Source organism: Brassica rapa, chromosome A05, assembly GCF_000309985.2.
Source record: "Brassica rapa cultivar Chiifu-401-42 chromosome A05, CAAS_Brap_v3.01, whole genome shotgun sequence".
NCBI lineage: Eukaryota > Viridiplantae > Streptophyta > Magnoliopsida > Brassicales > Brassicaceae > Brassica > Brassica rapa.
The window spans coordinates 18,799,229-18,822,560 of NC_024799.2; the positions used below are offsets into that span (position 1 = coordinate 18,799,229).

Here is a 23,332-nt window from a genome sequence, read left to right on the forward strand (position 1 = left end):
TTAATTGTTTCACAATTTATCTTCTGTTTTCTGTCTATTTATATTTTGATAATGGTTTATGGACTAATCTTGATTCTTGAAATATGTGAAAAGAAGGAAGAGACCACAGTTAAATTCAGAACCTGGTTTGCAACATTTTATCATTAACTGGTTAATAATGTATGGTTTAAGGTTGTGTGGTTATCAAGAAGGCATATATCATATAAAGAGCCTTATCCTCTAAACTTAATGATAAGTTTGGTTGGTGTTGTGAGGAGAGAAGAAAGAAAATGGATGGGCTTAGCCATATCGGTCTCCCTGTTCTGGGAATACTCGCAGTCTCCGTTGTCACGTTCTACGCCGTCAGCTTCGCTGAGATCAGAGAGGTTAGACCGTGTTATGAAACATAATCTTGTTTTAAGTGTCTGAGTAGAAGAAAAGATCATCAAGACAAATCTTGTTCTTGGTTTTTGGGAATGTGCAGAAATCGTTTAAAGATTTGTACGACTCGGAGAATGGAGAGGGAGCAGGGTTCAAGACTTCACTAAGTTCCAGAGAGAGGAGATTGAAAAGAGAAGCAAATAAAAAACGTCCTCGTTCTTGAAACCCAGGGTGATGGATGGTTGATGATTCGTGGTTTTTTTTTTTTTTTTTGCATAAGGATTTGATGATTCGTGTTCCATAACGTAAGCATGATGTTCTTTAGTAGATGTTCTATAATCACAATTCTCTGTTTCTGCAGTGGTCTATGTATTTCGTTTTCAAGTTCGAGTGCACTAAATTCCATTTGAGTCATTCTGGTCCGTGGGTTGGTTAGCCGCGTACCGAACCATATAGTCCAGTCACTGGCCGTCGCTAGTTTAGGCCATTAACCACAAGTTCATGTAGCTGCAAGCCTGCAAAGTCACTATCTCAGAAACTGTTTTTGACTTTTAAAAACAATATCTATTTATGTCTCTGTATCTTTGGTTTGTTCAGATCACATTCACAGTCTTATTGTTGTTGTTTATTCATTCCATTTCCACCGAGTCGAATGCACTACATAACTAGACTTGTGTATTCGAAACAACAGATCCAGTCTTTGGAAAATAAAAGATACACTACACCTATTATGGTTCTGATACTTATTGCATATAACTGGAAACAATGACTCTGCTTCTCACTTCTTTTGCTGAGTCTTGAGTTCTTTAACCATCTCTTCTGTTGCCTTCAACGCTTTCCCATAGATAGTAATCAACTGAAACAATGGTAAGAAGCCAAATAGGAAGATTGTAAAACAAAAGGAGACTTTTAGGGAACTGGACACAAGATTTATCAGACAAATGTATCAATCAAGATTGGTAATTAACCTCATTAATCTCTTCAGGTGAGATAATGAGCGGTGGACACATCATTATGAGATCCCCTGCAACACGGACTATTATCCCCTGCTTCTTGCATTCGGCTGCAAAGTATTCGCCAACACCTGTAAACATCAAAAATGAAAAAAAAAAAAAAAGGGTCGATGCCGTCTTTTAGTATGTGTAAGTAAAAAACTTTGACACTGTCTTCAAATGGTTTACCCCATTCTGGTGGAAACGGTTCGTGTGCCGATTTATTTTCTGTAAACTCAGTCGCGAGAATCAAACCAGTTCCTCTGATCTGAAAACCAAATGTCCAAATGGCTCAGTCATACTTCAGAAGTAAAAGAACTCATTAGTGAGTAAAATAAAGCGCACCTCTCCAATAATAGGACTAGTGGAGAAAGCTCTAAGACCTTCTTGAAACCTTGTGGAAACTCTGTTTACATGTTCTGGTATGTTCCTCTCCCTGCAATATGAATTGATCGTCAAGAAAGTACATATAAGTTAGAGTATACACAAATTCACGTCCCCGTGCCATTGTGCACTACAAGGTTTGATATTCTAACGAAACTGTAAAGAATGTGTGATATATTTGAGTTTTATTAATGAAAAAAATACAGTTTTTCAACTCACTTATAGATCTTTAACGCTTCAATTGCTACAGCACATGAAACTGGATGACCAGAATAAGTAAACCCATGCGCAAAAGTACCTGAATATAAACAACATTTTAAGATCAGGATATATAACTCCTTGGTGAACATAATACTAATACATACCTATCTTGTTGCTTTGAGAATAAATAACATCTGCCACTTCTTGACTCACAAGAACGGCTCCAATCGGCACATATGCTGAAGACAATGCCTGCATATTATTACTAACAGTTATTAAATGTTGCAAGTCTACTAACCAGCTCGGAAAATCTCACCTTAGCTAAGGACACAAGATCTGGTTTGATGTTGTATTTGTCACATCCAAACATTGTCCCAAGCCTTCCAAATGCACATATCACCTTAAAAGAAAGTTCAAACAAAATAAAATGGTTAATGATATATTTTCTTCTTGATAGATTTTTGGAGTTAATGAATGATCTTGTGTGTGGACATGATAGTAATATTGATTACACATGTACCTCATCAGCAATGAACAAGATATCATATTTCTTAAGAACAGCTTGGACCTGTTGCACATAAAAGAGCAAAAAAAAAAGCTTTTATAAACAAGAAAAAAAAAAGAAGAAGAAAAAGAGCTGTTTACGATCCAATATATTTGTAGTTCCAAGGGACCAAAATATTATATAAGGATCACATCCACATATTATATTAATACTTGATTAGTACTAACAAGTTTTTTTTTTGTTAGAAAATGACCTTTTCAAAGTAGGAATCAGGTGGAGGTATCACACCACCAGCACCCATGAGTGGTTCAGCTATAAAAGCACCAATCTGGAGACGATACATTTTGAGTTAGACTCTAGATGCCAAATTCATAAATATCGAACTTTTTGTTAAGTAAACTATCGAATGTTTACAGTTTGTGGTCCTTCTTTGAGGATAAGATCTTCTAAATTCTTAGCTAATCTGGTTGAGAACTCCTCTTCAGTTTCACCTGCATAAGAAATGACGTTAAGAAACATAAGCTTACATGAAGTTTTCTAAGTGAAAATCACTCGTACCCGGAAGATGATAACGCCAATAGTGAGGACAATCCGTGTATCGCATATATGATGAAGGTAAGTCAAAATCTTGATGCATAACCGGCATGCTGTAACAGTGGATTAAGTTTGTTAGAAAAAGTTGTCCTTGTTTTAACACTTTTCCTTGTTAGGAAGCTTAAATTAGAACTTTATCTATCTTACGCAGACAAACTTGCTGATACCAGAGTGGAGCCATGGTACCTGAAAACATAACTTAACACTAGTAAACACTTTGACATCTAACATAAAGTTATTAGGGATGTGAGTAGCGAATAGAAGCGCAACGAAAAACATAGGTTTATGCGACTTTGGCTACATATATAAACATAATCCTAGTTCAGGCCTTAACAAACTTGACCAGCAAGCAACGTGTGTTTAGATTCAAGGAACAGATTTATTTATTTATTTTTCTCACGATGTGCTTCTTGCGATGATCTTTTTCTTTTTGGGCCTTCCAAGTGCATTATTGTAATACCAAACCAGCTTGACCTGTATTAGGTGAGATCAGAGAGACGAGTATTAACCAACATATTTTTTGTTAATGTAACATATATAGATCTTTAAATTCTTATAACAAGGACTAACAGTTTAGTAGAGTTATGGAAAACCTGGGTATCATTAGCCTCTGATCCACTGTTTGTGAAAAATGCTTTGGCCATATTTTTGGCCGTGAACATGTCTAAAAGATCTTGAGCAAGATCCTGTTATTGCATGAAAAAACACCACAATGATCAACTTTTAAGTATAAACAAATCAGAAGAATGATACCAGAAAGGAAAATTCTAAGTACCAGTGAAGGTTTAGTAGTAAAGTTCCAAAAGGAGTGATAAAAGGGCAAGGTGTTCAGCTGCGAAACCGCAGCAGAAACAAGCCGTGCTTCACTTCCTCCTGCAAGAGTTCCGAGGGGTATCAATCACATAACTTGCATATCAAGTCATGTACACTTATTAAAGGAATAACCTAACCTAATGCGGTACACCATAGACCAGCAAGAGAGTCAAGGTACTTTTTCCCATGGGCATCATACACATAACATCCCTGAAAATTTATGAAGAATGAGAGAAAAATGTTACATTTGCACGTTTGTATGGATGAACATTTACAATGTAGTCTATCACAAAAGGGCCACCTCGGATTTTGCTATGATCATCGGATCTAAATCAGAACTTTGCCACCCAGCTGTAAAAGGTGCTAGCATACTATGACCTTTAGGCCTGTAACAAAACAGCTTCGCAATGTCAATAATATACTCCTGATGCTTATAGTTGAACCTCCTTCGAATCAATTATCACTATATAAATTTGTGTAATGGCTAGCCCCGTAAGTGACATAACTATAGACGTGATTATTGTTTCTGAAAAAGTATAATTATATATTTTGGTGAATGAGATCCATCAAATTAAGAACGAAAATACCCTTCTTAAAAGCAAGAAAGTGCTTATATTACACCAAAAAGAAAGTGCTTATTTTTATAATCCTAATACAGAATACTAAGCTTCCAATTTTTACCAGAAAATACTAGGAACATAATTGGCTAAGGTTCTAATTTTATATTTTAATTTGGTTGTGACTGTAGATTTTAGTGTTGTGGAATTTTGCCTTTTGGTTATATATTTTAAAATTCTAATAAATCACTTCATAAATCTTTCAAAACTAAAATGTTAGTGATTTATATATTTTACTTTCTACAGTTCAAAAGAAAAAGAAATTGTATACCTTATAAAATTGTATACATCATAAATGAAATATATTAAAATTATGCATGTAAAAGATTCTACCGATTTATCAATCAAACCATAAAACTTCAAATTTACAAAAAAATACTCATACTTATCTCATAGAAAAGTTAACTACCAAAACTTTCTAAAATTATATATTGAAAATATATTTTCACTAGTGGTGTTCATGTTACTTTAACTTACAAAAAGGTGAAAACTTTGGTATTTGTTTGCTTTGGCAAAAAAAAAGGATTGGTATTTGTTTGGCATTTCTTAACACACCCCCCCCCCCCCCCCCCCCCCCCCCCCCCCCACGATAATTTATTACTGTTTAAACTTCAGATAAATATAAAATTAATAAAAAAACTTTACTTTAGTTTATTTTAAATGATGGTTATTTCATTATTTACTAGAAGTTTTCTATTTTTCTATTTTACCTTTATTAGTTTAAAAAATAAAACCATAATGTAATTGTTTTTAGTTTGATTTATTCAAGTTTACTTTCACCTTTTAATTTTGCATTACTTAACTTTTGATAAAAATAATTGAAATTTATAAAGTTACTTTATTATATTATTCTTTATTTAATTACCATTTTTAAATATGTATATTTGTAAATATATGATCATTTATAATAATATATACATTAAATAAAAATAACTTATATACGTTGATAAAATATATTTTAAATTATAATTATTTTAATAATAAAAATATGATCATCTATTGATGTAAAATTTTAATATTCGTAATTATTATTTATATATTAAAACATATTATTTTAATAAATATAAAAAAGTTATTAGGTATCATAAAATTTTACGAAAATGAATATTTACTGAGAAAAATATTTTTGATATAAAATTTATTAGTTATTACTATATTATGAAACTTTTCCAAAAATATAAATCCGTATATAGAAAATCATCATTATTATATTTAAGAAATCTTACCAAAAACATAAATCTAAATATAGTAAATTTTATATGTCACAATTAAATTTATGCCATGTCATATTTCTTTTAAGCCATGTCATCATTTTTTTGTGAAAGTTAATGTAGTGATGATACATATACAAATCACTTCTCAAATATAGTCTAGGGGATAGACCTTCTTATAATCCATACCCTATTTCTCTAGAAATATATAACTATGAAACTCACCCAACTGTGTTTCTCTTAACCGTTGATGCCTCTGTGGTGAAGATCCTAGAGCCAGGCATGCGTTGGGAAGAAGCAAGATACCTGCTCTGCAAATTAACCTGACAAATATATGAGAGGAGTGATATTAGCACAGTGAGGTTGAGCTTTGAATCACATCACTAATTCTTTTCCTTTGGTAATCAAAAATTTCAGACATTAGGTTACTCGATCATAGAACATAACATGAAACTCAAACTGTCAAATATTAAACATTCTCATACTTAAAATGGCTGACTACTATATTCATAGACGAAACCAAGCAGTGTTTTTAATGACTATAAAAATATTATAACAAATGTAAACTTATAAATTCTGATAAGTGCATATATGAAATTAATTAAAATTAACTTTAAATGATTTCGTCAAAAGAAAAACTTTAAAAGATTATGGCTGCATGTGGACTACTCTCTCTTTACTAGCTTCGCTCCTGAACACAACAGTCTACAAAAGTAGAAGCTAGTAAGAACCTGAGTGGTACGCGCCAGGCGTCGGAGGCTGTTGATGACGGCCATTTTCTGGTAAGTTGAATCTAGGACCAGAGCGAAAAATCAGAGAGGGACAAAGTATTAGAGAAGATGAAAGGTGAAGCGAGAGAATTCTGTGAGAGATAGAGTTCTTGAGGTTGGTTTATATAGACAAGATGACTTTTACCATTTGTTTTTTATTTATAAAAGTCGTTTGTGGATGGTCAATAATTTAACAGAAACTATATATAATCTTTTACACATTCGGATTTTTTGTCGTCACATATTCCTTTTAAGTTGGTACTAAAATCATATTTCTTGAAAGTATTTACATAAAAATATTTTTACTTCTACCAGAAGTTAGAAAACAATATTCTCTATTTCTAAAAGATTTATGTTTCGTTTGTTAGCACATATGAAAAATATTAAATTTTAATTATAAATGTGCTTTTTAATAAACTATTTTCATATAATTTTAAATCAAGAGCATTTTAGAAAATATAAGTAATTTTTGAAATTCACAGTTCACCGTTATTAAATAATAAAAATTACAAACAAAATTTAAAATATATATTATTTTGAAACGTACTTTTACTTTAAAGCTTTTATCTGTTGGAAACAAATAGAGTACAGTTCAATAAATGTTGGGAAAATTACATGTTTACCATTTTCATGCTACCACTTTTCATTTTTACCACCACTAAAGAGACATTTTCAAAAATATCTTCTTTATTAAGTGGCAAAAAACTCTTATGACCTTGTTATTTATATATATAATAAATCATTATTTAAATAAAAAAATAAAAAAAAAATAAAAAAAAATAAAAAAGTAAAACCTTTTTTTATGTTTTCGAATTATACTTTTTCAAATTCAAACTTTTTTATAAATTTTTTTTTTGAAATTTTTTTTCGATTTTTTTTTTCAAATTTCTTTTTGAAAAACGAAAATTATGTTTGAAACTATTTTTTAAAATTTTTATATATTTTTGAAGTATTTATTTATATATTTATTAGAATCCTAAATTTCACATTCCAAAAAATCTACCTCACCCCTCAACTCTAAACTCTAAGTCTAGATTAGTTAACCCTAAGGGTATAATTGTCTTTTACCCTTCATTAAAAGTGAAGGTAAAAGTGGTTAGTGTAAACATGAAAAGTGGTACTATGAATGTACTATTTGTGGCAATTTCCCCATCTTTTAAAAGAAGTTTTTTTTTTACTGATGTAGACGCTCTATGGAACCTCTTCGATTACACCAGGTTTTGGGATGGAGACTTTGATTAATTAGCTGAGTCTGAGACTACGATTTTCAGTAAGGTTTTAAATGAAAATGATAAAAGAGTATATGCATATTTATTAGCGGTCGTTAACTCAACTGGAAAAGATTCTAGCCATTATATCATAAGTCTCTAGTTTGGATGAAGAGTATTTTACACTCAAAGGCAGTTTATGAGTTTTTATAACACAAATAGGTAGTTTCTGCTACTTGAGCAGTTTATGAGTGAAAAGACTTAAATTACTCTTAAATAAAGCGTAACCATAAATTGTCATTTAGTTAGACTGTTGTGATTTTAGTTGGATTTTGAAATTTAAAAAATATGTGGTGGACCCAACGAGAGATAAACCTTACTTTGATAATTATCGGATGTGTAGATTTTATTTTTTATACTTTTTGAAACTTTTGCCGAGGAAAAAAAAAGAAAAAGTGAAAAGTTTGATAAGGAGCCAGATCCAACGGCGATTTCCGGTGAGAGATAGGCCGAAACAAGCAGATGACGATTATGTGGAAAAGAAAGAGAAAGATGTCGACGAGACGGAGCCGGAGGGGAAAGAGAAAGCGGATGGTGAGGTTTTAGCTGTTGTTGGTATGTCGGTGGATCTACAATCGAGAATGCAATTAACTTTTTTTTTAATTGTGTACCTGAGTTTTCAGTAAACAATTGTGTTAGAAGGTCGCGGCAAGACCCATATGCTTCCATGTTATTGGCCTAGGATTACAGACCATAAGCTGCAATTATATCTGGACAGTATCTGGATTTGTATGTTAACAACATTGTCTTTCTAGTTTCTTATGTTTTTGCAATATCATTCTATGCTAAGGAGTCTTTAATTGTTTATTCTCTAAGCTCAGATTCTAAAATACTAGCACTCTTTGAAGAATTGAGAAGGTCACTTTGAGAAGTGTGGTTTTTTTTTTTCTTTTTCTTGTTGTTTTCTTTTAGTTTTTTGTTGTTTTAATTCAAAAGTCAGATGCAACTTATTGGAAAGAATCATTTTGTACACATGGACACTATGAGTACAAAATGTACACATGGACACTATGAAGAAAATGTACACATGGACATCCTATTGAACGTTGTTGTAGAAAATTTGCAAAGGAGTCTTGTTTAGATGGTTAAGATACTGTTAACTATTGCCGGTCCAAGAATTCACTAATGCCATGATCCCTGTGAATGTAACAATCATTTTGAAACGAGTCATCTCAAACTTTGAACTTCCCATGCAATTAAAAATTTTAAAAAAGAAGAAGCTAAATGACATTTTGTTGAACACCACAAAAACCAGAAAATTGACCATGGAGTGTCCACTTGTAACTGTTTCTGAATCGAACAACAATGTACACTGAAAAGACAATATATTAAAATTACGTGTACACATGTACAATAGTTTTGATGTACACATTGATCAGTAACACTTGGCGGGTTGTCTACAAGAGCTGGTCTATAGACTCGGATGATTCTCAATATTCCCATCAACAGACCATAAGGAGATATGAATCTTCTCTTCTACATGTTCATGTGGAGTTAATATGTATTTATTTAGTCTTTTAATCTTCTGGATTTTCCTTGTATCTAGTACTTTTCTAATACGATTCTTATTGATAATAATGGTGGACCTGAGTTTTCAGCAAACAATTGTGCCTAACGTTGAGTTTTTGTTTTCCTATAGTTCCATTGATGTAGTATACGATTATTATCAATTTGAATGCTAAGAATTAAGAATATACATGTGAAATGAGTTTTGTGTTATTCAACATACGTTTTAAGACAAGTTCGAATTCAAAAATGCATCAGCGTTCTATTTAGAAAGCGTACAAGTGAACCAAAGTCATGTGGATACCTATAGATGTACACATGTACAATATGAGGAAAAAAATGTAGACATGTACACTATCAGGCAAATGTACACATGGACATCCTACTAAACGTTTTTGTAGAAACTTTACAAATGAGTCTTGTTTAGATGGTTATCAATCCAATGATGTAATATACGATTATTATCAATCTGAATGCTGAGAATCAAGAATATACATGTGAAATGAGTTTTATGTTATTCAACATACGTTCGAAGACTAGTCTGAACTCAATGATGCATCCGTCAACTGGTTAGAAAGCGTACATGTGAGCTAAAGTCACGGTTTTTTTGTAAGAGTAATGTTTACAGACTACTTTGATAAAATCAACGTGTACACTTAATTTTAACTGGCAGATGTACATTAATCCACAAAAGCGTAGTGTACATCGTTTTACTTGTACACCAAAAAAAACTTGAACATACATTGACATAAGTTAAAACAGAGGCCTAGAATCAGCGGAGAGATGGAGGAGATGAAGGAGGTGAGACAGAGGCGATAAAGGCGGCGACGAGATGGAGACGAGACGAAGGCGGTGAAACGAGACAAGGACGAGACGAAGGCAGGGATTTCAGCTGAGGGTTGGATCCGAAACAGAAAGCTGTATTATTGATGACTGGTGTAGAGTTTTCATGAATTTACTCTTGAATTTACAGAAGAACCGTGAAAAATACAAAGGAGGTTGATGAATGTGACTTTATCCAAAATAAAGAATCTAGGCCGTTGATTTAAAGAGTACAAAAGAAAATCTAATGGTTAGGATATGAGACAGATACAAATCTTGTCAAAGATTTCAAAATTAATCTGAACCGTTGAGATGGCAGAAAGATGTGGGGTGGAGGTTTATTCCCGCTAAAACAATAGTTAGGTTAGTCAGTGGGTTGGTTACAAAATAACTAGTTTATTTAAGTAAAAAGGAAGCTGTTAGGATAAACTGCCTTGGTAGCAGAAAGTGTGTTTTTGTGTTATAAAAAACTCAAAACTGCCTTTGAGTGTAATTATCTCTTGGATGAAACTAATATTAAATGTTGTGGGTTTTAGGTTTTGTGAATTACGAGTTTTGGATTCAAATTTTCTGAATTCTATCTACTCATGCAAAAAATCTCACATCCATATATTATGTTATTATTATCGTGTGCTCACTGATTACTACTCCCTCTGTTTTTTAATATAAATCATTTTATAGAAACTTTTTGTTCCAAATTATATGTCGTTTTGGATTTTTTATGTAAAATTTATTTAATGTTGTCTGACCAATGATAATATATCATCTATTTTTCTATTGGTTGAATTGTAGTTAGGTAAATAATTATGATGTTTTTATTTAGAAAATATAAAAAATTAATGATTTTCTTAATCTATGTGCATACCTGTAAAATGACTTATATTAAAAAACGGAGGGAGTATAAGTTATCAGTCGTTATTTATAGTTTGACAACTTTTTAAAATATTAGAGATGGAGATGGTCTCATATACTACAATAAAGAAGTAACAATTCTTTGAAAGATCAGCACTAGTGGTTTCATTTCAGAACACGTAAAGTAGGTAAATTACTAGAAATATTATATAGGCTCTAATCCGTAACCAACAAAGGAATATAAAAAATAAGAAGAAAATGAATAAAGAGTTTGATAAAAAAAAAGAATAAAGAGTAATAAAGTAAAAAGAATAAAAAGTAATACCTATTACTTATATTCCTCTCCGATTTGAAAAAACAAATGTAGTATATAATTCCTTAAATGTAAAAGAATGTTAAAGAATCATAGATAACAAATATTCTGGTAAACAATGTAATTTGTAAGAAACGATTAGGAATTCACTATTTCAACTCATTTCTTTGGTTACCATTTAAAATCATAATGTGAACTAAACTTGATCTGCGCATCTGAGCAGATTTTGATTTTTACTTCTTTTTAAATAAATTGTTTAATGACATTTTAAACACATAAGTAATTTGAATATTTTTAGGTTCCTACAAACCTACCAATATTAGGAAGGATCTGACTCGAACCCCGTCCAAATGGAGTTTAATTTTAAAACCAAAATAAAACATGATCTCCAAATCCATACTATAATGGTACTTGGATGCCCATGTCTAACTGATCCTGTAAACAAATAAAAAATGATTTGTTAACCGGTTTGATTTTTTTTGGTCACGAATGAAGCAATTTAATTCAAACCTATAAAATTATTATGGTTAATACAAAAAATAAATTATGTCGAATTATTATAGTAAATACAATTAAAAAAAATTCCCTAGATATTTTTTTTAGTTTATTTTCACAAAAAGAACCACCAAAGAGAAAAATGACCAAAAGAGTTTAAAAAAATAAATAAATATACTCTTATACCTCTAGTGTTAACCTAGTGTTAACTAATCTAGATTTAAGGTTTAGAATTGGGTGGGGTTTTGAGAGTGGAGATTATTTTTTAAAAAAATTAATAAATTAAAAACAAAAATAAAAAATATTTTTTTTAAATAGTTTCAAAAAGCTTTTTCGAATTTCAAAAAGAATTTGGAACAAAAATCAACTAGAGTTTTGAACAAAAAAAATTATAAAAGTTCGAATTGAAAACATATAATTTAAAATTATAAAAATACATTTTTTATTTTAAATTTATATATCTATAAAATAAGGAGTAGAAGAGTATTTTACCTCTTTAATGAAACTTCTTTTGGTATTTTTTGACTTTTTGTGACAAAAAATTTGAAAAGGCTATTTGGAGAAAATTGTGCTTAGGAAGTGTAATAAAAGATGTAACAAAATATTTAAAATTAAGTAATAATTGAAATGGTTTGAGTTAGTTAAAAAAATAAATATCAGTAAGAAATTATTTAAAAATAGATAAATATTGATTTGTACTTCATTTTTGATAGAATAGATTAATGAGCCATTATTGGTACATAGAGATGTCAAACAGGTTTACCTATCCCGTTCTGTTCTGTACCGCGGCGGGTAAGTCATCGAGTGGGTCCTGACAGGCTTGTCCCGAGCGGACTGCGATCTTTAAAATGTTGACCCAAATCTGTACCGCAGAATATATAGACCTTCGCGGGTCGTCCCACGGGACGCCTCCTTATCAAACCGCCTGTTACAGCTTCTTTCATGAATGTTCAAGTAGAAGAGTTGTGTAAGATAGTTGAAGAGAGTTCATTAAGCTTCACTAAAACCTTATCAAAATCAATGCCACAAAGCTCCGTTTGTGCTTGCGCTCTTGAGTTAAAAGTCTTCTTTTGTTATCATCATAAGCTTTTGTTAAGTTTAAATCCGATTGAGTTATTGTCTTTGTAATAATTTGGCTCAAGTGTTGTATGTTTTCGTCAAACCATCTCCCTTTTTAATTATTTGGATTGCAAAAAAAATTTGTGGATCATTTTGTCAAATTATACAAGTGACGTGATATACAACTAACGTTTCTCCTAAACAACACCATTGTAACCAAATTTAATTTAAGAAAAACACCACTTCACAGTACTGAAAACAAAACCAATTAATTGTAATAAAGCAATTCATAGTTGTGTGTAATAAAAAGAGAAAACCAAATCAAAACACCACCAGAGCTTGATTCTTCATCGCTAGAACTAGAGTCGTCATCGCCGTAGCTCAAATCATCATCACCGGAGCTTGAATCATCATCACCGAAACTTCTTATGTTTTATGGGAGAAAAGTCACAAGAATCGCTGTCTTTTCACTCTCTTTCTCATTTTTTTATGTAAAATAAGAGATGAAGAAAAAAAATACAGATTATATAATCTTGCATGATCCGTTTCGGTCCATTTCGCAAAAGATCCAGTCCCATCCTGCGGAGCCCGCAAATTTACGGGCCTAGAATACTTCGTCTCAATACCGTTCTGCGACAGTTTTTTATGGACCAGGTCTGCGGTCTAAATCTATGGTTACCATATCTATTGGCACAGTTACCTTTGTTTCCTTTTTCGGTACCCACGTGTTACACATGTATACATCTAACGGCACATATTTGATCCGTCCGAATACGTTTTCTTGATTTCACATATTATCTTGATAAAAATTGAAAAACAAATTTTCAAATTTTATTTAATAAATCAGTACAGTTTTATTTGAGGAAAATCACTTCAGTCCGTTTCATCCGAAATGTTATAAAGATTAGGTACCGACAAAAAAAAAATTATAACTGTATAAAAAATTATAATTCCGCAAATGCAATTACATTATAGTGACTAGTGAGTTATAATTGAATCACGTTACAATTTACGATAATAATGCAACGATTTCTGAGAATTCAGAATTCCTTTTGTTTTATCTTCTTTTGGTTTATATAAAACATTTTGGCCACAAGAAATGGTCTTTGCTACAGAAGAATTCTTATAAGAACAAGCTCCTCTTGGTAGCATCTGAAGGTTTTAGGCAGTCATCCCAAGGTAAAATCATAACTGTACTTGAATAAAATAATATTTGATATGTCAAGTGTCAAGACACTGCACGGCTATTGGTCAGCTTAACTAAACTCAAGTCGACATTTGCTTAATTACTAATTTACTAATCACTCACTCTGTTGCTTATTGCTACTTAATTGTTTTGTTTGTAAGATTAGAACATATCACATTGTACGTACTTCTTATGTGGCACAATGTGTATTTCTTCCGCTTCACTCTCTTTTAAGAGAAGTGTTTGCTCATGATTTCTTGTATATCGATTGTTTGTACAACTTCGGTGATAAATGCTTATAGCAACTAAGCAGCGTCGTTTGATTACGAATCTAGACACGTTATGATGTTAATATGTAAGTTAAGGGAACTGATCTGGGAGTTATGTATGAAAAGCAACTAAGGATGATTACTTTAATATGCAGCACGATGAATATACAGTGTCTATATCCCGTGCCGGTCTCAGGTATATTCTATTAAACTGAAGTACAAAACATTATTTACCTAATTTTAAATAATTTTTACATATTTATTCATCTTCAAAACTAATTTTAACCGATTCATTTATCTTTTTCAAAATAATTCGACATCATTTATTACAGAGATACAAAACAAAACTTACATATTTTAAGTGTTTTACTACATTTTTTACATTCTTTTTTCACTCTTCCAAACTACTTTATTAATTGTATTTACCATAATAATTTGATATTTATTTTACGTGTTAACCATAATAATTTCACATGTTTGAATAAAATTGTTCTATTAGTGACAAGAATTCAATCTATTCTATTAAAACTGAAGTGCAAAACATTACTCACCTAATTTTAAGTGATTTTTTACATTTTCTGCATTCATATTTTAAATTAATTTTAACCATTTCATTTATTTTATTTTTCAAATAATTTGACATCATTTATTACAGAGGTACAAAACATAACTTACATATTTTAACTTTTTATTATGTTTTTACATTTTTTTCACTCTTTCAAACTACTTCATTAATTATATTTACCATAATAATTTGACATCATTTATTTTATGTGTTAACCATAATAATTTTATATGTTTGAAAGAAATTGTTCTATTAGTGAAAAGAATTCAAACCAGTTAACAAATAATTTTTTTTATTTACATAATAAGTTAGACATGGGCATTCAGGTACACGTTCGGATACAAATTGATTTTTTTGGTATTGCGTTTTTTTGGATTTTAAAATTAAAGTCCGTTCAAGTAGCATAAATTTTTAGACATGATTCGAGTCAGACTCTTCCGGGTCCGAGTAGGTTCGTAAGAATCTAAAAATATCTAAATAACCTAAAAATATCATTAACCATTTATAAAAGGTAAAAGCTAATTATGCGCTGGTGCGCAGATCAAGCTCTAGTCGCTTTTAACCCCACCCCCCCCCCCAAAAAAAAATAATAAATAAATTGAAGAAAATTATATAGATATAACTCTCAAAAAAAATTTAGACCTCCAAATTTAAATTAAAAAAAAATTAGCTAAAATTTTGGTAAATCGTCTATAACCTCCTAAATCTCAGAGTCGAAAAAATCATATAATAAGAAGAACGTTTCCTGGTATTAACTAAACTTCAATGTCAGCCAAAGTTTCTTCCCTATCACATAACTCAAAACATCCTTTATTTTTATATATCAACAACCATATATCACACCATCTTTGGTTTGGTTAGATGGTTTTGATCATATCGTTTTGGCCATTGTTCTTTATTCCTTATATCTAATGCAGTAATTTAGACTTGCTTATTAGAAACTACATGGTTTCTATCGTTCAGACCATTTTGCATAGATTGTCATGTGGTGAGATGGTTGAAAAGAGATGATTTATTATGTTGCATGGATGCTTTATTATGCATATAAACCGAATTCGTGAATTGTTCAAAGAAAATGTCAAACAATTCAAGAAGAAAGTCATGTCAGAATATTTGAAACCACTATTTCGTGGACAGCATTACAACTCTTGTCTCTCACTTCTTTTACTGAGCCTTGAGCTCTTTTACCCTCTCTTCCGTACCTTTTAATGGTTTCCCATAGATATCAATCAACTGCGAAGATGATTTAAAAATAAAAACAATGTGGGAAAAGAAAAGAAAAACAAGATATAGCGCAGATTAATGTCTCAAGAATTGTATATAACTTACATCATTGATCTCTTCAGTTGAGATTTGTTGTGTGTAAAGTGTAAACTAATCCCAAGAATCAAATATGTTCCTATTATCTGAAAACCATCTCAAAATGTTCAATCAAAGACTTCAACAGAAAGGTAGTGAGTATCTAACCAAAGAGAGATTATACCTCTCCAATAATAGGACTACTCTTGGCAAAAGCTTTAAGACCATCTTGAAACCTTGGGGCAACTCTGGGGGCATGTTCTGGTATGTTCCTCTCCCTGTCATATGAATATGTGCGTAAAAAAGTGAAGACAAGCATAGAGACACGAAAAACATAAACAAGCAATTTAAATTGGCTCATTTGCGTAAAGGAACAAAGCAACGAACGTACTTGCATATCTTTAAATTCATGAGCAATTTAAACTGGCTCATTTAATTTAAACTGGCTCATTTGCATATCTCAGCACATGAAACAGGATGACCAGAGTAGGTAAATTCATGTGAGAAAGCACCTTAAATACCAAAATCATAAATAGTTTCATAAGATCAGGACATTGAAATATTACTACGTTAAGCATAACTAATACATACCTAGCTTGTTGCTTTGAGAAAATGACATATCCTACTTCTTGACTCATAAGGATGGCTCCAATCAGCAGATATGCTGAAGACAGTGCCTGCATTTATTAAAAATCATTTACCAATAGTTTGGAAAAGTTTTTCAACAGTGGTTAAAAATGTACAAATCATCTGACAAACTCTCACCTTGGCTAAGGACACAAGATCTGGCTTGATGTTGTATTTGTCACAGCAAACATTGTCCCGAGCCTTCCAAATGAACAAATCACCTTATAGACCAAACATAAAGAAAACGGATAATGATATCTTATAGTACACATGGTTCAATAAGATAGCGCATATACCTCATCAGCAATGAACAAGATGTCATACTTCTTAACAACAGCTTGAATCTGCAGTACAGAAATGAGAAAAAAGAACACATCACATCCACAATCTCCTAACAATGAAACATATTAATCATTGCAATTGGTATTTACTGCCAACAAAAGTTCTGAAAATGACCTTTTCAAAGTATGTAGCAGGCGGATGTATCACACCACCAGCACCCATTACTGATTTAGCGATAAAAGCACCAATCTGGTAAAAATACCATTTGCGTTAGATTGAGATGCCAACATCATCGTTACTGCATGAAGATTGTAATTTCCTTAGATTACTCACAGTTTCTGGTACCTCTTTAATGATAAGATCCTTTAAATTCTTGGCTAATCTGGTTGAGAGCTCCTCTTCCGTTTTGCCTGCACCAAGAATTATCCATGGAATACAAGAATATTTTCATAAAAACAATACTGATGTGGAGCTACCACATCTCCACATAGCAGTCAAAAGTTTGTATGACAATGCTATCTATCTATACGGTATAATAAAGTTACGCAGAAGAAAGCTGGAGATACATAAAACATTGTTAGATAACTTTGGATGGAAAATAAACAAAACTCATGCTGAAAATTGCTGAAACTTATAAAAAATTCAATTCATCTTTATAATATTATTTGGAAAGTCAGTTATCTCCTTGTCGCGCTCACAACAATAATTTTTTACAGAGGCGTCCTTAATGAATTGAAAATATAATATCTAATTACCATTATTTCAAAAGTTTTTAAATTTATGTCAATTAGGGTTTTAATTTTAATTTCCTTTCTTATATTTTCAAAATAACATATATAGTAAAAATGAAATATTTATAAAATAAATAAAAGAAAAACATATTTACAAAAGGAAAAACATATTTTATAAATACATGAGCATGAAAATATTATATATGTAATATGTTTACATAAAAAGGAAAGCTTACAAAAAAATATTTATATTAAAAAGAAATAATCATCGCTTTAAAATATAAATTTAAAAAAAAATAAAAAATTATTTGGAAAGTCAGTTTCCTACTTGTCGCGCTCACATTAGTTCTTACAATAATTATTTACAGATGTGTCTTTAATGAATTAAAAATATAATATGTAATTACCATTATTTTTAAAGGTTTTTAATTTATGTAAATTAGGGTTTTAGTTTTAATTTCCTATCATATATTTCAAAATAACATATATGATATATAATAAAAAGAAATATTTATAAAATAAATAAAAGAAAAACATACTTACAAAAGGAAAAACATATTTTAGGAAAACATATTTTATAAATATATGAGCATGAAAATATTATATATGTAATATGCTTCCATAAAAAGGAAAGTTTACAAAAAAATATTGATATTAAAAAGAAATAATCATCGCTTTAAAATATCATTTTAAACAAAATAAAATATATTTTTAACAGTAAGATAATATTTTCCTTATATCAAATCTTTTTTGAATACTCTTACAAAAAATTTTAAATAACATAGACCATGATACTTTTGATGAACTAAAATATTTATAATCACTAATATTCTAATGTTTTATTCATTTTTTCCTAAATTTGCTTTGTTAAATTTTTAATTTTTATTTACATTTTCTATATAATTTTTATCAAACTAAATAAATAAAAATATAAAAACTTTACAAAACTTATTATACCACTAAAATTAATTAAGGCTTAATACTTTTTGGTTTATATTTTTCTTCTATATGTGTATAACAAAATATACTTATAATAATAAATATAAAACAGTACGAATTTCTGTATTTAATACTACTTATAATTTTCAATTTATAATTTACACATAAAAATTATAAATTACTTCAAAGTTACAAAAAATATTTTAATTATTTTGCAAAATATTGATATTTGTTCATAAACTTTCAAAATTTTATGGGCTATATCCATATATGAAACTTTTTACTTATCATCATTTTAGTTTTTTTCTAATATTTTACAAATCACCAAATATCAAATTATTCGAAAAAATTACGAAAGTATAGTTACATTTTAAAGATGGAGAACTGAACCTAGGCAATGAATAAAGGGAAATTGCCACAAATACCACATTCATAGTACCACTTTTCATGTTTACATTAACCACTTTTACCCTCACTTTTAATGAAGGGTAAAATACATTATACCCTTAGGGTTAACTAATCTAGACTTAGGGTTTAGAGTTGAGGGGGTGGGGTAGGGTTTTTGGAATGTGAAATTTATGATTCTAATAAATATATAAATACTTAAAAAATATATAAAAAATTTTAAAAAATAGTTTCAAACATAATTTTCGTTTTTCAATAAGAAATTTGAAAAAAAAATTAAAAAAAAAATTTGGAAAAAAAAATTCAAAAAATAAAATTTTAATCAAAAATTCGAATTTGAAAAAGTATAATTCGAAAACATAAAAAAAAATTTACATTTTTTTATTTTTTTTTATTTTTTTTTTTTTTTATTTTTTTATTTTTTGTGTTTTTTGTGTTTTTTATTTAAATAATGATTTATTATATATATAAATAACAAGGGCATAAGAGTCTTTTGCACTTAATGAAGAAGGTATTTTTGAAAATCTCTCATTAGTGGTGGTAAAAATGAAAAGTGGTACTATGAAAGTGGTAAACATGTAAATTCCCCATGAATAAAACTAATCAAATTTATTTGAACTAAAATCAAAAATATTATACTTCAATTTGATGAAATATATGTATCTCAATATAACCCAAAATTGAGTAATCTTCCAAAATTTTATACCCAAAATCAAAAGGGTAATTGTCACAAATATCACATTTATAGTACCACTTTTCATGTCTACACTAATCATCACTTTTACCTTAACTTTTAATGAAGAGTAGAAGAATACACTTATACCCTTGGGTTAACTTTTGACTGGGGTAGGGTTTTTGGAATATGAAATTTAGGATTCTAATAAATATATAAATAAATTCTTAAAAAATATATAAAAAATTTTAAAAAATAGTTTCAAACATAATTTTTGATTTTCAAAAGAATTTTTTTTAAAAAAAAAATCGAAACAATTCAAAAAATAAAATTAGAAACAAGTTTGAAATTGAAAAAGTATAATTCGAAAACAATAAAAAATTATTATTTTTTTAATTTATTTAAATAATGATTTATTACATATATAGAGAACAAAGATATAAGATTCTTTTACCACTTAATGAAGAATGTATTTTTGAAAATGTCCCTTTAATAGTGGTAAAGATGAAAAATAGTAAACATGAAATTTCTCCAAATCAAAAGTCTAATTACTATAATAATATATTATTATTTATAGTAATAGTTTATTTATTTTAAACATATAAATTATGGAATGACTCCAAACATATATAAATGAAAATGAAATATTAAAAAGTGTTACAATTTAATTTTAAATTATATATATATATACATAATTTTTTTACATATCATTTTTCCCTCCATTATGTAATTTTTAATCGATCAATATTTTTTTTCTTTAATTGTCAAAAAATATATATTAAATTATACATAATCTGACGACTAAACAAATGTATACATAACCTTACTGAAAAAATTAAACAAATATAAACCGATTACCAAAGGAAAGCAAATAACAAAATTTATTAAAACTTTAATCTATTGAAAAAAAAATACTATGCTCGAATTCGGAGAAATGAATAAAAGGCAATATATTCAAATAATAAACAAATCGACTAGATAGTATAAATCTAATTAGCTAATATAATATTATTTAAAATTATACATATAAATTACAGAGTGATTTAAAATAAAATTAAAAATATTAATCATTAGCTAAACAATTTCCTTCTTCCAAAATTAAAATATTAAAAATTAAACAATTTTCCTTCTTCCAAAATGCTGAAATCATTAGCTCAAGCTAGCAAAAGCTGATATCGTGTAAATATGGACGGTGGCCAAAAAAGAAACAAACCAACATCAAACCTTAAAAAGGTTCCACATTCTCACTTTGTCAGCAAATACTAATGCGAGGAAAAGGTACGAAGCAAACATGTAATCAAGGCAACATTATCAAACGCGACCTCGTTAAGAAAAAAGAAAAAAAAGAATGAACTAAGTAATCATCTATGTTTATCACTGCCCTAGTTATAGATAAACCCAGCCCAATAAGAGCCCACTAGCGGGTTATGTGGTAAATTAGTAAAGAAGAGCCAGAGCCATATCCACCACCACCGAGCCAAGAGGAAAATGGCAATGGTGGTGGCCGTGGGTGTGCTCCACAACCACCTCCTCTCTGCGTCTTCTCGAATAGTTTGTTTATCTTCTTGTTCTCGCCCTCCCCTCTCAGTCTCGTCAGGTGTTGCGAAGGTGGTTCTTAAAAAGGGAAAGACACAGCTCTTCAAAGACGGAAGTCCAATGGTGTACAGTGGAGCCGTGGACAGGATCATCGGAAAACCGCCTCCACAGACCGGAGATGTTGTCATTGTCGCCGATGGCACCGAGAATCCCATTGGCTGGGGGTTGTATAACTCCGTATCTATGTTCTGTGTTCGCCTTATGCAGCTCCAACACGAATCCACCAGGTTTCTTTCTTTCTTTCTTTCTTTCTTTGGAGTCAACTTGTTTTGCTTCATATTGATTCCTTTTCTTCTTATTGGCAGAGATCCTTCGTGTGCACTCAACATTGAGAAGCTTCTCCAAACTAGAATCACTCAAGCAGTTCAGTTGCGGAATAGTTTGGGACTCCCCTCGGATAATAATACTAATGCTTATCGTCTTGTCAACAGTGAGGGAGATAGGTGTTCTCACTCACTCACTCACTCACTAGCTAAATCTCAATCAAAATTTTTTTTTTTCAATCTTCTTCTAACATATCATTATCTTTAGATTGTCTGGATTGATAGTGGATGTGTTTGGAGATATAGCTGTGGTTGCATCCTCCGCCGCTTGGCTTGAAAAATACAGGAGTCATGTGGAGGCTTGCTTGAGATCAATCAATGGTATTAATCACATTAACTGGAGACCCTCTCTTGATGTTCTCAAAGAAGATGGCTTTGATATCTCCTCTTTGAAACAAACATCATCTGCTCCTCCTCTCCCCGAGAGATCAATGGTCTTTGCTTCCCCTTGGCTATCTTTATGGAAACAATCATCAGGGAATGATCTTTCTTTCTTATCCTCCTCCCCCTTAGGTGGTGGAAAATGGTATCTCTTACGCAATCTCTCTAGAGGGACAGAAGACAGGGTTCTACACTGATCAACGCGAAAACCGCCGCTTCATATCGACCATCTCCGCTGGCAAAAGGGTTCTTGATCTTTGCTGTTATAGTGGTGGATTCGCACTAAATGCTGCGAGCGGAGGTGCCACCAGTGTCCTCGGTGTTGATTCATCTTTGCCTGCTTTGGAGCTCGCCAGAGAGAATGTAATCCTCAACCGTATGGATCCAGAGAAGGTTGCTTTCTTCAAACAAGATTCTACAGAGTTCATGAAGGGCGCTCTGTCAAGGGAAGAGACATGGGACATCGTCATCCTAGACCCTCCTAAGCTAGCTCCAAGGAAAAAGGTTGGCCCCTTGGGACTTGTTTTCTTTTTCTTTTTCTTCTATTGATTTACAGGAATAGTTATTGAGAGGTTTTGAATATGCTCTGCTAGGTTTTACATAACGCGGCAGGAATGTACAGGAATCTCAACTCGTTGGCGATGAGATTGACAAGTAGTGGAGGTTTGTTGATGACATGCTCATGTTCAGGTGCCATGACACAGAGCGGGAAGTTCTTGGGCATTCTTCAGAGCGCTGCAGCTATGGCGGGAAGGAAGATCACTGTGGTTAGGGAGGCAGGAGCTGCTTCTGATCACCCTCTCGACCCATCCTACCCTCAAGGCCAGTACCTCTCCAATATTCTGCTTCGGGTGCTCTGAGTTTTCGTTTCAACAAATGCTCAATATTATTTTTTAGGTTTGTTGGGGACAAAAGTAATTTAGTTTGAACTTGTTTGTTATAGATATTTGGAGTATCAGCTCTCACCGAATGAACCATTTTTGCAAGCAAGGATTTCATTGAGTAACGTTTCTTAATTTCACTTATTTTCTTTATAAAAGTGAAAAGACAATTTCAAAAATTAGAACAGTTTTATTTGAGGAAAACCACTTCAATACATTTTATCCGAAATTTTAGAAAAGAATAGGTACGAAGAACAACAACAACAAAAAAGAACAGTTAAAAGTGAAAAAATTTATAATTTCCGCAAATGAAATTATAGTATAGTTGAGCATATGATTGAACCACGTCACTGTACGATAATAATTCAATGATTCATGAGAATTCATTTTGTTCTATCTTCCTTTGGTTATAT

At 30.8% G+C, this 23,332-nt stretch overlaps 4 protein-coding genes across 6 annotated transcripts; 2 read left to right on the forward strand and 2 right to left on the reverse strand.

Annotated features, from left to right (window-relative positions):
• Positions 1-16: 16 nt before the first annotated feature.
• LOC103869109 lies at positions 17-1,007 on the forward strand. 2 transcript variants are annotated; one of them, XM_009147171.2, is made up of 3 exons: positions 17-365; positions 464-591; positions 722-1,007. In XM_009147171.2, the coding sequence occupies exons 1-2, from the start codon at positions 270-272 to the stop codon at positions 581-583; spliced, it is 216 nt and encodes a 71-aa protein (XP_009145419.1). In that variant the 5' UTR covers positions 17-269; the 3' UTR covers positions 584-591; positions 722-1,007. The 2 variants fall into 2 exon arrangements, with proteins under 2 accessions (XP_009145419.1, XP_009145418.1); XM_009147170.2 differs by having other exon boundaries at positions 464-992.
• Positions 617-7,333, reverse strand: LOC103869108 (gamma-aminobutyrate transaminase POP2, mitochondrial-like). 2 transcript variants are annotated; one of them, XM_009147169.3, is made up of 19 exons: positions 6,409-7,328; positions 5,903-6,000; positions 4,151-4,235; positions 3,987-4,059; positions 3,812-3,909; positions 3,630-3,722; positions 3,437-3,510; positions 3,184-3,222; positions 3,001-3,089; positions 2,857-2,933; positions 2,696-2,770; positions 2,458-2,505; positions 2,254-2,337; positions 2,102-2,189; positions 1,956-2,034; positions 1,698-1,788; positions 1,542-1,620; positions 1,329-1,444; positions 617-1,216 (listed from the first exon to the last, which is right to left on the reverse strand). In XM_009147169.3, exons 1-19 carry the CDS (start codon positions 6,451-6,453, stop codon positions 1,139-1,141), a joined length of 1,509 nt encoding a protein of 502 aa, XP_009145417.1. In that variant the 5' UTR covers positions 6,454-7,328; the 3' UTR covers positions 617-1,138. The 2 variants fall into 2 exon arrangements, with proteins under 2 accessions (XP_009145417.1, XP_033148644.1); XM_033292753.1 differs by having other exon boundaries at positions 1,329-1,620; positions 6,409-7,333.
• Positions 7,334-15,946: 8,613 nt separating this feature from the next.
• On the reverse strand, positions 15,947-17,479 carry LOC103869110 (gamma-aminobutyrate transaminase POP2, mitochondrial-like). The gene is made up of 8 exons (XM_018658919.1): positions 17,467-17,479; positions 17,324-17,400; positions 17,165-17,239; positions 17,005-17,052; positions 16,847-16,909; positions 16,673-16,758; positions 16,266-16,359; positions 15,947-16,015 (listed from the first exon to the last, which is right to left on the reverse strand). Exons 1-8 carry the CDS (start codon positions 17,477-17,479, stop codon positions 15,947-15,949), a joined length of 525 nt encoding a protein of 174 aa, XP_018514435.1.
• Positions 17,480-21,183: 3,704 nt separating this feature from the next.
• LOC103869113 (ribosomal RNA large subunit methyltransferase I) lies at positions 21,184-23,063 on the forward strand. The gene is made up of 5 exons (XM_009147173.3): positions 21,184-21,561; positions 21,640-21,777; positions 21,866-22,091; positions 22,171-22,542; positions 22,632-23,063. Exons 1-5 carry the CDS (start codon positions 21,227-21,229, stop codon positions 22,896-22,898), a joined length of 1,338 nt encoding a protein of 445 aa, XP_009145421.2. The 5' UTR covers positions 21,184-21,226; the 3' UTR covers positions 22,899-23,063.
• The last annotated feature ends 269 nt before the right edge of the window (positions 23,064-23,332 follow it).